Source organism: Trichechus manatus, unplaced genomic scaffold (assembly GCF_000243295.1).
Source record: "Trichechus manatus latirostris isolate Lorelei unplaced genomic scaffold, TriManLat1.0 scaffold00029, whole genome shotgun sequence".
Classification (NCBI taxonomy): domain Eukaryota; kingdom Metazoa; phylum Chordata; class Mammalia; order Sirenia; family Trichechidae; genus Trichechus; species Trichechus manatus.
This window is the reverse complement of record NW_004443965.1, coordinates 7,727,035-7,740,534: the sequence shown is the minus strand read 5'-3', so window position 1 is coordinate 7,740,534 and position 13,500 is coordinate 7,727,035. Positions and strand designations below refer to the sequence as shown.

Sequence of the window (13,500 nt, the reverse complement as noted above, 5' to 3'; positions counted from 1 at the left end):
CCCACAAATGAGGAGGAAAGGGGAGCAGGCTGCAAAGGGCTTGGTGGATACCTTGTGGCTGGACTCTAATGCAGTGGGAGGGCTGAACAGAAGAACAGGGGTCCTGAAGTGAGTGGAGAATTAGTACCATAAGGTGCTTGAAGAAGAAAGAACTCTAAGTCAAATACATTCAGGAAATGCTGAATGTGCATGCTATTTCCCCCTTGTGGCTATTCCCACTGCACTTTAGCTCTTTGAATGCTCTGAGAAGTCCTGAAAGTAAGCCCTATATAATACTTTCTTAGGCTTTGTATTTGAGAAAGCCTTTTCAGACTTCCAGGGAGGCCACCCCACCCACATCCGTATATGCCCTTATTAACACTCTCTACTTCTCCTCCAAAGCACTTACCACAATTTGCAGTTGTATGTTTATTTGTGTGTTTTTAAACACAAATATTTATCTACCCCACTAGAATTGGAAGGTCCCTGAGAATGGGCCACCTATGTTTTGTTCAACACTAATCCCTAGCATGCCTCGTCCCATACTAGGTACTCAGTAGATTGCTCCAGAAGAAATGAAGGGACAGAGCTGAGTGCTGGTGAGAAGGTTTGCCAGCAGTCTTGGGATGAAAGTGATCACTGAGCACTTACTGAGGCCCTGCCACTGTGCTGGGTGATGTCAGAAGGGGGGCGGGGGTGGATAATCAGGAGGTGTCTGCTGAAATGAGTTGCTTTTTGATTTGGTGACTAAGCCAGCATCCCTCTGACTTAAAATTTTTATTTTCTTCTGCAGCCTAAGGAGTCCCCTCTTCATTTAGCTGTTATCAACAACCACATCACAGTTGTACACAGCCTATTAAGTGCCCAACATGACACTGACATCTTAAATCAGGTAAGTCAGGCAAATCAGAACCCAGATGATCTACTTTCTCATGTTTCAATGCAGTGTCTGTTTAGTGGTTGTTTTAATCAAGTTCAAGGTGCCCTAAAAATTCCTGGGAGGAATAAGTGCATTATTTTTCTCCTGTAACCCTCCCCCAACCCCCACCCCCACCCCCACACATACTTTGTCTTTCACATACTTTGTCTTTCTGAAATGCACAGCTGGGGTTCAGCCTAGTGCATTATTAAATTGTTCACATTCAACAGACCCAGCACTTTTCATAGATAAACAGTGGCTCAAAGGTAAATTGCCAGGGGCTCTTTAAATCAAAAGTCACTCCCCAAGTGTGATATGCTGTAATTGGCAGGGAGCCCTTTGCCACAAGAAGGAAGCTTTGTTTCTATATTAGAGACAGTAAAATGTGTCTTGCTTTTGCCTGAAGGCAAAAAACACCCGATATAAAAAATCACCATGAATTCAGTCAGCTGAAGCAGAATCAAATGCCACATAAAAGGAATTTATCACCGGCTGGAATTGGAAATGCCGAGATGCAATAATAAAGAGGAAGGGGTGAGGGAAGGGGTGGTGGTGTCTGAACTAAAGGCCTGCTCTCTGGGGCTTCAGGCTAAGCCTCCATGCTCCCAGAGGCCCTTTTGTTTGGCTCAGGCCCTTACCCAAAGAGGTACCTGGATGTGGGAAGAGGAAGTAAAAGGTGGGGAGAGGGTTCCTGGGATTCTGAGGAGAGAAGAAACCTCTGCACCCCTTCCCTACCTTCTGGCTGCTTCTCCCCAGAGAAGCCTCAGCTGTGCCCCCTCCAGGCTAGAGAGAAGGCATGGTAAGGTGGGCCTGCCAGTCCTAACTTTGTTAACCCTAAACTGTGTGGCCCTCAGTTTCCCCATCTATAACAGAGCATTGAATCGGATCTCTGCAGTGAGTTTTTTTTTAATTTTAGAAAAAAAAATTTTTTTTTATTGTACTTTAGATGAAGGTTTATAGAACAAACTAGTTTCTCATCAAATAGTATACATATTGTTTTATGACAATGGTTAACAACCCCACGACATGTCAACACTCCCCCTTCTTGACCTTGGGCTCCCTATTACCACATTTCCTGTCCCCTCCTGCCTTCCAGTCCTTGTCCCTGGGCTGTTGTGCCCCGCTAGTCTCATTTTGTTTTATTGTCCTGTCTAATCCTTGGCTAAAGGGTGAACCTTGGGAGTGACTTCATCACTGAGCCAAAAGGGTTTCCGGGGGCCTTACTCTCAGGGTTTCTCTAGTCTCCGTCAGGCCAGTAAGTCTGGTCTTTTTTTTTATGGTTCTTTTTTTAAATTGTACTTTAGATGAAGGTTTACAGAACAAATAGTTTTTCATTAAACAGTAGCACACACACTGTTTTATGACATTGGTTAACAACGCCACGACATGTCAACACTCCCCCTTCTCGACCTTTGGCTCCCTATTACCAGTTTTCCTGTCCCCTCCTGCCTTCTAGTCCTTGTCCCTGGAGGGTTGTGTCCCATTAGTCTCATTTTGTTTTATGGGACTGTCTAATCTTTGGCTGAAGGGTGAACCTCAGGAGTGACTTCATTACTGGACTAAAAGGGTGTCCGGGGGCCATATTCTTGGGGTTTCTCCAGTCTCTGTCAGGCCAGTAAGTCTGGTCTTTTTTTGTGAGTTAGAATTTTGTTCTATATTTTTCTCCAGCTCTGTCCAGGACCCTCTGTTGTGATCCCTGTCAGAGCAGTCAGTGGTGGTGGCCAGGCATCATCTAGATGTACTGGACTCAGTCTGGTGGAGGCCTTGGTAGCTGTGGTCCATTAGTTCTTTGGACTAATCTTTCCCTTGTATCTTGTTTTCTTCATTCTCCCTTGCTCCTGGAGGGGTGAGACCAGTGGATTATCTTAGATGGCCACTCACAGGCTTTTAAGACACCAGATGCTACTTGCAGTGAGTTAATTTTTACACTGAGTTGAATGGAGACTTAATCCCACTTCTGTCTACCCACACCCACTTCCAGGAGCCCTCTCTCCATCTTTTACTAACCCAAAAGTTTTAAGGGAAAAACTTCTTGTTGTTAAATATACTTATGTGTTGAACTACATTAATGTACAAAATCTTTCCTAATGGGCAGAATCTTTGCTAAATATACAGAGCTTTATGTTCATGTGTAATTTTGTTTCTGTTGAAATCCTATAAAACAGTGTTTCTTAGGCTTGTCCAGTTATAGAACTAGAATTTATCATTTGTTTTTTTTTTGTTAGACCAGAAATACACATCTAATACGTAAAAATAAGATATAAAAGCTAAAAAGCTTAAGATCTGTTTGTAATCCCCCTGCCCCCAAGAAAAATAACTCTTGTTAACTTCCCTGCCTTCTAGAGGTATAGCAGTATTGTCAAAATGGGGTTTTATTGGTATTTAATGTACTACATTGGTGTCTCTGCTTCATGTTGGTATAGATATTTGGTAGGTTTGTCAGTGTAAGAGTGGTCTCTCTTGGATGATAAACCCCCAGAGGGACACACTGCCACCCAAAAGTGGGTCTTCAATAAATGCTTTTTGATAATAATGATGCCGACACCCCAAGCAGATTGGCCCTATGCTCTGGTGGGAAGAATACTGGGCTAGATGGGAAAGACCCAGAGTCTGCTGGCCGTTGCCCAGCTATGTGACCCTGGGAAAGTTGCTTCACCCCTCTAAAGAATGTAGACTAGATAATATCCAAGGTTCTTCCCTAATATTTTAGAAATATTTTGATATCAGCATTCCTTTCAGTGGAAGATTAACATGGGTGATTTTCTTGTATTTTCATGTTTCTGTTGAAAGACTGTCATTCTCTTGATAGGAAAGTGATTAGCCCAGAAAGAAATTACAAGTTTTGTACACACTGCTTTAAACATTATAATGTAGAAAATTTAAAAATAAAGAAAAACATCATTAACACAATAAAATAATCTCTAATTCCTTCATCTAGACATTACCACTGTTAATATTTTTGGTGTTTCTTTCTCTTTCTATATGTACTTTTTAGTTAAACTGAGCTCAGCTCAGTGCTGTTTCCTAAGGTCTTAATGTTATATGATAAGCATTTCTCATTTTATTAAATACTCTTTGAAATAATTTTCTAAAGATCATTTTTAATGGTTGCCTAATATTCCAGTCTATGGATGTACCTTGATTTATCTAATGAGTTTCCTTGTTAAATATGCAACTTTCTTTCAAGTTTTCACTATTAGACATAATACTGTAATGAATGTTCCCTGTACCCATTTAAAAATATATGATCTTTTCCATTTTCCTTATGTCTACTTTCCCTTTTTCTTTTCACTATGCAAGTTTTTTTTCCTCCTCAATGTGCTTGAATTACATTTTTACAATTTCTGATGGCAGAGGCAGCAAACCCCTTTGCATGTAGCTGCTGAAATTGGAAATGTGGAAATGGTGGAGACTCTCCTGAAGGCAGGCTGTAACCTGAAGATCGTTGATAAGGTGATTCTATTGACTCCACTCTGTTCAGTTGAGAGGTTGCTAAGCTTCCCTGTTGGCTATAAACCTTAGGGAGAAGCAGTAACATATCCTTTGTGAAATGTAAATAAGTTATGGAATCATGTGGTCCAAAAATACAAAAATGTGAATAGTAAAGAGTAAAATTTTCCTACAAACCTCTTACCCCATTTGTCGTTTGTCCTGTTCTCACACTACCTTTGCCATGTTGTTGTTGTTGTTAGTTGCTGTGGGGTAGGCTTTGACTCATGATGACCCTATGTACAATAGAATGAAATGTTGCCTAGTCCTGCACCATCCTCATGATTGTTGGTAGGTTTAAATGCCTTCCAACCTAAGGGACTCATCTTCCAGCACTACACTGAACAATCTTCTGTTGTGATACATAGGATTTTCATTGGCTTTTTTTTAGAAGTAGATCTCTAGGGTTTTCTTCCTAGTCTGTCTTAGTCTGAAAGCTCTGCTGAAACCTGTCCACCATGGGTGCCTCTGCTGGTATTTGAAATACCAGTGGCATTAGCTTCCAGCATCATAGTAACATGCAAGCCACCACAGTATGACAAACTGACAGACAGTGGTAGACCTTTCCATAGGTATCCATTATTACAATGTCCTGTTAGAGTTCCTTTGTGCATATATACAAGCAAATAGAAATACCACAAGTGGATGGCTTTAACAAAGAAAAATTTATTCTGTCACAGTCTAGGAGGCTGGAAGTCCGAATTCAGGGTGCCAGCGCCAGGGGAAGGCTTTCTCTCTCTGTTGGCTCTGGGAAGGTCCTTGTCATCAATCTTCCTTGGTCAAGGAGTTTCTCAGCGCAGGAACCCCAGGTCCAAAGGATGTGCTATTCTCCTGGTTCTTATTTTTTGTGGTATGAGGTCCCCCTGTCTCTCTGCTTGCTTCTCTCTTTTATATCTCAAAAGAGATTGGCTCAAGACACAATCCAATCGTGTAGATTAAATCCTGCCTCGTTAACATAACTGCCCCTAATTCCATCTCATCGACATCATAGAGATAGGATTTACAACACGCAGGAAAATCACATCAGATGACAAAATGGTAGATAGTCACACAATACTGGGAATCATGGCCTAGCCAAGTTGATATGCATATTTTTGGGGGACACAATTCAATCCATGACACTGCACCACAGTTTTTACCAAAGATAAGTGACTGTTTCCAAGATCACATTAAGGTCAAATGGGGAAAAAAACGGAGGCAAGGTTTGTTGTAAATTTAACCTTCTGGAAGCCCGTCTTCTCAACTAGAGGCATCACAAAGCTCCTAGAGGTCTCTGTCCAGTTCGCCTCCTCCCCTGTCCCACCAGAGGCAGAAATATTTGGACTTCCATTCTGGCATACACTCCCTAGGAAGATTTTCTTATGAACCTGAAAACCCTGGCTCTCAGAGTGTTGCCTTCCCAAAATAGGCTAATTATGGCTGTACAAGCCAGAATTTAGACGGTATATAATTACAGGCTTGCTAAATGCCTGAAAAATGCAGTTCTTCCTAATTTCATTACTGTCTCTTTTGATTAGGGGTTGATTACTTTCAGCTCTGATTTTCAGGCTCACCTGGGTCTTAGCGCCTGGAATAACAGCCAAATAATTTGTGTTGGTGGAAATTGAACTTGTTGCAAATATCCAGAACATGTAAGAAAATTATTGGGATAAATTTCTGGATTCCTAAGGATAGAAACACAGGATTCCTAAGACTGGCACTTCTTCTGGGGTTATTTATGACTATTATTATTATCTTTAGGGTCCCTGAACAAATTCTTTGTGGATCATTTGAATAGCAAACAAGAACCAATTAGCCTTTGCTTAGGGAAAAAAGTACAGATGTACAGGTCATCCACTACATAAAATCTGGGTACCCTGCTTGCTGAGCGGTATGCCCGGACTTTGAGCTATATCTATCGTGAGGAAAGTGCACCTTTTTGTAATTTGTATAAGGTACCATATGGGCTCCAGGCAGCTCATGCCTCAAATAATGTCCAGAACAATCTTTGCTACTCATTCCGTTTGGTTAAGACTCTAACCCTTTTCCCTCTGGTTACCAGTATAGTAGAAAAAAATTCTGGAAAGGAGTCCAGTGAACAGAATTCTATACTATGAATTAGTAGCGTCATCATTATTAATAGTACTGTTAATAAGATCCAAGCCTTTTCTGTCATATTATTCCACCTTCCTCAACACATGGCTTCTACCTCATGGTCTAAGGTGGCTGGGTTTTTCAAGCTTCAGCCTTCATGCCAGCATTCCACTCAGGAGGAAGGAGGAGAGGAAGGAGAATAACATCCTTCCTCTCTTTAAAGATAGTTCCCAGAATTTGCATGCACCACTTCCATTTACATACCATTGGGTAGAACTTAAGTCGCATTCCTAACTGCAAGGAAGGCTGGGAAATATAGTCAATATTTGGGGTGGCCAAGTACCCAGCAAAAAGTCGGGGGGTCTCTTCCTATAGAAGAAAGGGAGAAAAGGCTACTGCGGGGCATTCATAGCCTCTGCCACAGATGGTATCATCCCTCAGAGGAGAAAACGTATGATGATGTTATTTACTTGCTGAGAACTTCCGTGTGCAGCGGGCCAGGAAGACACCAGGGAGTCTTGTAGAAATATTCGGGTTCTCATTGATAGAGCATGTGTAAAACATCATCTGTTGATGGTAGATCCCCACCCAACCAATGAACTTTTGTTGTCTAAGTCTTAGGGGAATTGATGGAGATGTAATCTGAGCCTGGGAACATTTGCTAAGTAGTTATAGTCTTTAGAAGGCTATCCAACCAAGCTCTTCCCACCTCTTTGTTTCTCTTACTCACTTTTTCCCTTTCCCAGTTAACATAGCACCTAAGGCTATTGATAGCTAACATCTCTTGGACAATTGCCACGTGCCAGGTACTCTCCTGAGGAGCTTAGTCACATTATCACATTTACCAGACCCAGAGAAGCTCAGAACTGGCCCAAGTTCACCCAGCAAGGAAGTAGCAGAATCAGGATTTGAACCCATGCTTTCTTGTTCGAAAGTTAGAACATGTTCCAAAGCAAGCTAACTACTAGATAATACTGCCTGATTCTTTCTTTTTTAATTTCAGCAAGGAAAGACAGCCCTGGCAGTGGCCTCCAGGAGCAACCACAGCCTAGTTGTGGACATGATTATCAAAGCAGAGAGATACTATGCCTGGAGGGAGGTAAGGAAGGATGATCCCAGCACAGCAAGGGGCTCTTCTGACAACCCCAGTCTTCTTACGGGGCAGTGTGGGGTCTACGTGATTTTTTTTTTTTTTTTTTTTTTTGCTGTAATTGGCAGAGTCCTGTTCAGTACAATTATAACTGTCTCTTCTGTGCTGCCCTCATTCATGAAATGAACAACTGCCTCTCCTTCCTCTTCCTTTGCTTCCTCTTCCTTTGTTGTTACCTGCCCTTGAGTCCGCCCCTGACTCATGGCAACCCATGCACAATGGGATCACGCCATTGTGATCCATTGGGTTTTTTGGAAGTAGATCTCCAGGCTTTTCTTCCTAGTCCATCTTAGTCTGGAAGCTCTGCTGAAATCTGTTCAGTATCATACCAACACACAAGCCTCTACTGACAGTCGGGTGGTGGCTGCATTGGCTGAGAATTGAACCTGGGCCTCCCTCATAGAAAGATGAGAATTCCACCACTGAACCAACACTGCCCCCTACCAGCATCAGTAGTTAATCAGAAATGAGAGGGTGGTAGAGTTCCGTTGAGCCAAGCAGCCCTGTCAATGGTAGCTCTAGTGGGCCTAGTGCGCATGCCATCGGTAGTTGACTCACTGGCTGTGCCCTCTGTCCTGGAGTCTCTGGCCGTGGTCCATTCTGGGAGCTTCTAGACCAGAACTCTAAAGTGGTAACAAAGCTCATATTTATGACTCTGCAGTTTTCAACACACCTATTTGCTGGCTCTCTAGCACTCAAGTATTCTGTAATAGTCAAGAAAACCTTATTAATCTAGAGAACACAAAAAAAAAACTTGTCTCTGAGTCATTCTTTTTACCTTTTTTATTTTTTTTTTACTTCCTTTGATATCTGACACTCATGCAGCAGCTCAAAAGAGTGACCTCTTCCCTAAGATTCAAGTCTCTGTCCTCAGGCAGGAATTTCATTACCAGACACAGCCTTCAATTTCTAGGAATGTGTTGTTTCCACCCTGGGCTGAATGGCCACCCCTGATTCCATCGTGGGAGCCCTGCTGGTGCAGTGGCTAAGTGCAGGGCTCAATTAAGGCATGTGAGGGCCCTAAACACTGATAACTTGTGGTGCCCCCTCCTCTGCATACTCACACATTCCAATGGAATATGTGATATATATATATGTGTGTGTGTGTGTGTGTGTCGTAGCTATCCATGATGTAACTTCTTTCTAAATGTGACTATGATATTAGAGATTGAATGAAAAGTGGTGTATGCCATTCTAGCAGAATGAGATGAACTGGATTATAGATTTTTTTTCTTTTTCTTTTTTTATTGTACTTTAGCTGAAGATTTACAGAACAAATAGTTTCTCATTAAACAGTACACATATTGTTTTTTGACAATGATTAACAACCCCACAATATGTCAACACTATCCCTTCTCAAATCTGGGTTCCCTATTACCAGCTTTGCCGTCCCCTCCTGCCTTCTAATCCTTGTCCCTGGACTGTTGTGCCCTTTTAATCACGTTTTGTTTTATGGCGCTGTCTAATCTGTGGCTGAAGGGTGACCCTCGGGAATGACTTCATTACTGAGCTAAAAGGGTGTCCGGGGTACATACTCTCGGGGTTTCTCCAGTCTCTGTCAGGCCAGTAAATCTGGTCTTTTTTTGTGAGTTAGAATTTTGTTCTACGTTTTTCTCTAGCTCTGTCTGGGACCCTCTGTTGTGATCCCTGTCAGAGCAGTCAGTGGTGGTAGCCGGGTACCATCTAGTTGTACTGGACTCAGTCTGGTGGAGGCTGTGGTAGTTGTGGTCCATTAGTCCTTTGGACTAATCTTTTCCTTGTATCTTGTTTTCTTCATTCTCCCTTGCTTACAGGGATTATAAAATTTTTATTGGATGCAGGGTACTAAGATTTTTACTATGTACTGCATTTATACAAAAAGAGTATTCCATATATTCTACAACAAGAAAATGAATCAGTAAATTTAGTTGTTTCAACAATATTGTAAAATTCACAATGAAAAATTGACTTCTACCAATTTTGCTTTAAACAGCTCATACTTCAATTTTGATGCTTGATTTGTAATAATTCTGTAATTATAAATGAACAAATGAAAAGATGTCATAAAAAAATTTAATGATTAAAAAACAAATATTATAACAAATTACTATATTTTATTTTTAGATAAATCTTTCATCTCTAACATGTTATAATTAAAAAACTTTCTATTCTTTGCACTTACAAATTCTTCAATGATTTTATCACAGTTAAGCTGCCAAACAATATCTACTTCCATACATAATAAGGATAATGAATCAAGTCTTTCGTGAATCATTATTGTATGCTGAGGGTTTTTGAGTCTCTTTAGGGACAAAAATGAGCTTTCTGTTGTGCAGTTTTTGATCATTAAAGTTAGGAATATGTGTAAAGCAATTTTAACATTGGGAAATACATGTTATATTTTATCTTCTGTTATGGAATCATACATGCCTACATGACTAAAATTTGTCTTTCCTGAATCTGTAAACTTAGTTCTTATATAAGAATGAAATTGTCGCACTTCTCCATAAAGGTTTGTATTTAAGTCATCAGGATAAGCCTGCACTAATTTCTTGGATGCCTTCATGTATTCTTCATCAGGTATATCCACATTGTTCAAAAGGAAAATCTATCTGAAAGAACTTCATACACTTTCACCCTTCTTTTCATGCAAGATTTGAGTGTGTCAATGATGGTGTAATATGTGGTTATGCAAAATTGATCTCTGGCACTCAATTAAACTTCTGGATCACTTCCGTCATTTTCTTGTTTCTGTCTAATGTTTCTTTGACAGTGAACTGCTTGATAATCAGTATTTGTTTTGCTGAGTTTTCAGTAATTTCAAAATCTTCTCTTAAATTATGTAAATACTCTGTTAATGACTGGTAGAGATCTGTGCATGTCTTCAAATTTACTTCTGAATCTTGGAGAGCTTGACTTGTCTGATGAAAATGCTGCAGTATATTATTTCACATAATCAACATAAATATATATTCTAGCATTTGTGTTTTGTTGGCGATGTTTTCAGCTTCTCTTCTGGTATTTCCTTTTTGTGTCTGGTCTTCAGCAATATTTTCTAAGGCATCTAGAATCTGAGTGTACAATTCCAGGACTGCACTTGTTGCTATAGAATGCGCTTCGCAACATGTATTAGAAAGACATTTTAATACTCGATCATTGCCTAAATCTGTTTTAAGAACTACCCATCAGTGAGAAGAGATGGAAAAAAATGTGTAGAGTAACTAAAGAGTAGAAAAAAAATCAACTGCTGCCAGACGACAATCTACTGTGCTACATCCTACAAGATTAAGTGAATGCACAGCACATGGTATGAAAATGGCATATTCATTACATTCTAAAATTTTCTGTTGCATGCCTTTATAATGCCCTGACATATTGACATAGGACTGGCCTCTGCACTTAGAAAAACCAATTTTTCAAACTTCACATAAATAGTGAAGTACTTGATTTGCAATTTCTTCACTGTTATGAATTTTTAACCTAGTAAATGTGATAAATCACTTGACAAGTTTTCCATCTGTTGGAGGTATATATCTTAAAACAATACTTAGCTGATGTGTATGAGAAACATCAGGAGTGGAATATACCAACAAACTGAAATATCAAGCTATACTTATTTCACTGAAAGTAGTTGATCAAACTTTATCAGTTATTAAGTTTATTAATTTTTCATGCATTGTTTTAGACATATATGATGGGTTGCCCTTTCCTATGTTATCATATTTTGAGATGTGACGTACTAAAATTGGATCAAACTGAGCAAAAAGTTCAAGTAAACCTCCAAAATTTCCATTTTGTGGTGACATAAACATTTTTTCCTCAAAAAGATAGTACACGTTCAGCGATTGTTATAATGACAGCAACAATACATTGTAAAATGACTTTCCAATTCTGATGTTCTTCATTAATTTGAGTTACCAGTTCATGAGCTAAGCCAAAACCATGCCTTTGATTTAAATATGACAACATACAATCTCTGTGAATTGAACTGTTTTTTCATGTTCATCAGCCACATTCGAGTTGCACCGATCACTAAATCCATCTGTAGCAAATCAAGAATTAAATGATTTAGGACTGAACAGTTTGCAAACAAAACAATATACAGAGCCAACTGATATAGAGTACAGTAGCCACTCCCTCTTATAATTTTCACCATTAGCTTTGCACCCTAGAAATATATTCTGGCCACAGAACCTTGTTTGCTTACTATCCGGAAATTTTCGACAAATTTTCGACAATTGTCCACTGTGATGTTGACAATCACTTGGCCCTCTTTTGATCCAATAATTTATATCATAAGAAGAAAAATTATTCCACAAAGCAGGATCTGTAGTTCTATTATTTATGGGGTCTGCAGATGCAACAGTTTCACATTTTACAATAGTTTCACTTTCTACACCATTATTAATTTTTTTTTACTTCAGCAAGGAATGGACGCAGAATTTGAAACAAATCCTGTTATATTTGTATTGCTATTAGTAATTTCAGCACTAGTGGTATTAGTACAATGATTTGCACCCATTACACTTGAGCGTTCAAAATAAGAAGTCTCTTCTGATGCACTTTTTAGAAAGGAAGTTAATTTTGGAATTGTCTCTGTTATTGTTAGGTGCTGTCCAATTGGTTCCAACTCATAGTGACCCTATGTACAACAGAACAAAATGCTGCCCAGTCCTGTGCCATCCTCACAATTGTTGCTATATTTGAGCTCATTGTTGTAGCCATGGTGTCAATCCATCTCATTGAGTGTCTTCCCCCTTTTTCACTGACCCTCTGCTTTACCAAGCATGATGCCCTCCAGGGACTGGTCCCTTCTGATAATGTGTCCAAAGTACATGAGACGAAGTCTCACTATCATCACTTCTAAGGAGCATTCTTGCTGTACTTCTTCCAAGGCAGATTTGTTTGTTCTTCTGGTAGTCCATGATACGTTCAATATTCTTTGCCAACACCAAAATTCAAATGCATCAATTCTTCTTTGGTCTTCCTTATTCATTGTCCAGCTTTCACATTCATATGAGGCAATTGAAAATACCATGGTTTGGGTCAGGCACACCTTAGTTGTCAAAGTGACATCTTTGCTTTTTAACTCTTTAAAGAGGTCTATTGCAGCAGATTTGCCCAATGCAATAGAAAGTCATTTTGATTTCTTTTTTGTTTTATTTTTTTTGCAAGTGGTTTAATTTATTTTATTTTTTTATTGTTGTAGTTAAATGAAGTTTACATTTCAAGTTAGTCTCCCATACAAAATTTTATACATACATTATTATGTGACCCTAATTGCTCACCCCATTCTGTGACAGCACACTCCTCCTTTCTGCCCCCTGATTCCCCATGTCCATTCAACCAGCTCCTAACCCTCTCTGCCTTCCCCTCTCACCTCTGGACAGAAGCTGCTGCTTTGGTCTCTTGTATCTACTTGACTAAGAGGCACACTCTTCACGAGTATCACTTTATGTCCCACAGTCCAGTCCAATCCCTGTCTGAAGAGTTGGCCTCGGAAATTGTTTCAGTTCTGGGCTGATAGAGAGTCCAGGGGCCATGCTTTCCGGGGTACCTCCAGTCTCAGTCAGACCATTAAATCTGGTCTACTTACCAGAATTTGAGTTCTGCAACCCATCCTTCTGCTGCTCCATCAGGGACTCTCTGTTGTGTTCCCTGTCAGGATGTTCATTGGTGGTAGCCAGGCACCATCTGGTTCTTCTGGTCTCCGGCTGATGAAGTCTCTGGTTTATGCGGCCCATTCTGTCTCTTGGGCTAATACTTTCCTTGTGGCTTTGGTGTTCTTCATTCTCCTTTACTCCAGGTGGGTTGGGACCAACTGATGCATCTTAGATGGCCGCTTGCAAGCTTTTAAGACCCTAGACGCCACTCACCAAAGTAGGATGCAGAACATTTTCTTAATAAGCTT

General features: G+C 40.1%; 1 protein-coding gene across 1 annotated transcript in view; it reads left to right on the top strand.

The window, feature by feature from the left end:
* Positions 1-13,500, top strand: part of ANKDD1B (ankyrin repeat and death domain containing 1B) — a 95,207-nt gene that overhangs the window by 56,549 nt on the left and 25,158 nt on the right. Inside the window, exons 9-11 of the mRNA XM_004374487.2 lie at positions 773-871; positions 4,253-4,351; positions 7,464-7,559. Coding sequence (XP_004374544.1) covers positions 773-871; positions 4,253-4,351; positions 7,464-7,559 — 294 coding nt within the window. The remainder of the gene's footprint in view (positions 1-772; positions 872-4,252; positions 4,352-7,463; positions 7,560-13,500) is intronic.